The 2,803-nt window shown below is 33.9% G+C and overlaps 1 protein-coding gene across 1 annotated transcript; it reads left to right on the top strand.

Annotated features, from left to right (window-relative positions):
- Positions 1-1,040: 1,040 nt before the first annotated feature.
- LOC107459983 (BEL1-like homeodomain protein 3) lies at positions 1,041-2,803 on the top strand (the record flags this gene model as incomplete). The annotated part of the gene is given in 3 exon segments (XM_021128471.2): positions 1,041-1,415; positions 2,030-2,664; positions 2,739-2,803. Coding segments are annotated over 2 exon segments (674 nt in total), but the record flags the coding sequence as incomplete, so codon positions are not given.

Here is a 2,803-nt window from a genome sequence, read left to right as displayed (position 1 = left end):
TGCCATTTAATAGCGTCTAAGTGTATTTCCTTTTCAAATTTGATCCTCGTAAGTCATTTACATGAATATATATGCACACGCCATTAATCAAATACAAGTTAATATTAACTATTCAAAAATATAAAGTCAATATCCAGTGTAGTCTCTGTGATAATTTTTTAGAAGAGATTACGAGTTTTTCAACAAAAAACAATTATTTTTTTTAGTTTTTGATCTTTAATTTTATAAAATTGATTAGGCTTTGTGTCAATAATAAAAAATATTAACAAAAGAGTTAATCAGTTCTATAAAAATAAATATTAGAGACCGATTTTTTTTTTTGAAAATTTTATTATTTTTTAAAATAATTATTAGAAATCGTTTAAGTTTTTTTCTCAAATTATCATTCACAGAGAGAAAGATGATGATGTGGTGGGTTCCAATTAGAAGAGGACATGAAGCGTACACGTCGACGCGTGAATTTGTCACTTTCACCTACTCCTTAATACCCAATCCGGCCAACCTTGATATTCTCTCCTTTTTATTCATACAAAAACATTATAAATTTAATTTCCAAATTAAATTATATAGTATATAGTCTGTGCCTCACACATTCGTGAATCTTGATCACGGTTGTTCAGTTCTTCTTCAATTCTGTAATGGATGATCAATTCAAATTCAACGCATGGGGATGGAGAAAGGGATAGCAATATGATTGTTAATTTATTCATAATTAATTAAGATTTATGCGTTAAGTTTTAAAGGAGGGAGGGGAGGTGTTACACCAAGCTACAGGTCCACCAACTGGTGGTTATGCCTTGAACCCTTGTAAGCAAACAACCACACACACACATATACACACACTTGAACATGACACAATTTATGATATAACTTTTGTCACACGTGAGAAACTCGATAATGATTGACGTTAAAATTTACTAATTATTTATTCCTTTTTACCAATACCATAATTTCTTAACTTTTTTAACTTTTTATATATTTTCACGTTAAGAGAAAAGAGAGAGAGAGAGAGAGAGAGAGAGGGTAGTTGGTGTTAACATCCGCAAGCAATCAAGGAAGCAAACAAGTCATGGGTGCGGTGTTATTTTTTTAATGATTTAAAAATGAAAATATAATAATGATATGTTTGGATTGGTTGGTGCCGTTGTTCCAATGAAAAGGAAGTAGTTGTGGCTCTTCGTTTCAAGTATCTCTCTTGGGATTGCCATATGTCTGCCCTTCCTCACACTAAGGTTTTTTGTTTTTGTTTTAATTTTGTCTCCTCCATTTCTTGTTTCTCCACATCTCTTTCTCACTTAGGCTCTCTCCCCTTCTTTCCTTTAATCTTCTTTCTTTACTGGTTAGTTTTCCGTTTTTCACTCTTATTACTCCCTACCTTAGCTTCCTTGCACTGAGTACCCACCACTTTCTTTCAGGTATTTCACTTTTATGAGTTTATCCTTATCCACTGTTTTCTTCTGTTCATTATGCTAGCTCAAAGTGCGTGTTGTTCTCACACAGTGGGATTTCATGATTACAATAAAGCAAAAGTTAGAACTTAGTGTATATTAGAACCAATGAATAAGGTGCTTATAACCAGCTTAGATTTTTCTTTCGCTTGGACTTTGTAAGAGATCTTTGAGCTATTTACTTAATTAATCTATGCAGAGTGGTTAGTTCCAAGTGTTGAATTATGGGGATTTCGATTTGTTTCGTTTCAGATTTGGTTTATTTTTTCTTAGCTATGTTGGTGTTTGTGAATTCCATCTTTGCATAAGCTTAATATATGGTGGATGTGTTGACCCTTTTGTGCTTTGAAAACGTAAATAAAATATAAATATGTACTATACTATATAGTATGTAGTTCCTGTATATCCTCAAACCAATGCAACATAATGGAAAATTAATATATACAACAACAGTGTTGAACATTAGCCTAACAGTAGTGACGACCACGTTTGCTTTATGACAACGTTTTCTTTTCCTTTGAGTATACGGTAATTTCTATTTTATTAATTTTGTGTGCGTGGCTCAAAAAACTTTACTGCAGTTGAGCAGTTCTCGAAATCTATAGAAATGTATCCCAACCAAGCATTCTCTTCAGGATCCTATGCTGAGATGTTGTCTGGGAATCCTTTATTGTCTCATAACTACAACAATAATGGATCCGTTGGAGCACCAAACATGGTTGATCCAGCATGTAATTCTTTTGTAGGAGGTGAACAAAATGTACATGGCCAAGGGTTATCTCTTAGTCTAGGTACATCTGTTTCTTCCTTTCAATACCAGTATGATGGAACTACTGCTGCTGCTGAATGCATGGTATCTTTATCTTCTGGAGGCTTTCATGAAAGTGCCAAAAGAGAGGGTTTGTACAATTCCAATAACTCTGATCCATGCATTCAAGGATCATTCTCAAACGGTGTATTGAACTCACACTATCTTAAGGCAGCACAGGAGTTACTTGATGAAATAGTTGGTGTCCGAAAGGCTTTGTTGAAGCAACCTGGAATGGAGAAACAAGAAAAGTTCAATAATGGCATTGATGGTGGCTCCAAGGATTCTGATGGAAAATGTAACAGTCAATCTCTGCAAAATAATGTCAAACCTCCTAATGAATTATCAGCCGAAGAACGCCAGAGTTTATTAGAAAAGAAGACAAAGCTTCTGACCTTGTTGGATGAGGTAAATTAAATATCCTTGGTAATTGTTGGATCATATCATATAATAGTGTTTAATTTGTGATATGGTTGAATTAGGTGGATAAGAAATACAGACAGTACTGTCATCAGATGCAGATTGTGGTGTCATCTTTCGACATGGT

Source organism: Arachis duranensis, chromosome 8 (genome assembly GCF_000817695.3).
Source record: "Arachis duranensis cultivar V14167 chromosome 8, aradu.V14167.gnm2.J7QH, whole genome shotgun sequence".
Taxonomy (NCBI): Eukaryota; Viridiplantae; Streptophyta; class Magnoliopsida; order Fabales; family Fabaceae; genus Arachis; species Arachis duranensis.
The sequence above is the reverse complement of the archived record's forward strand: the minus strand, read 5'-3'. Positions and strand labels throughout refer to the sequence as shown.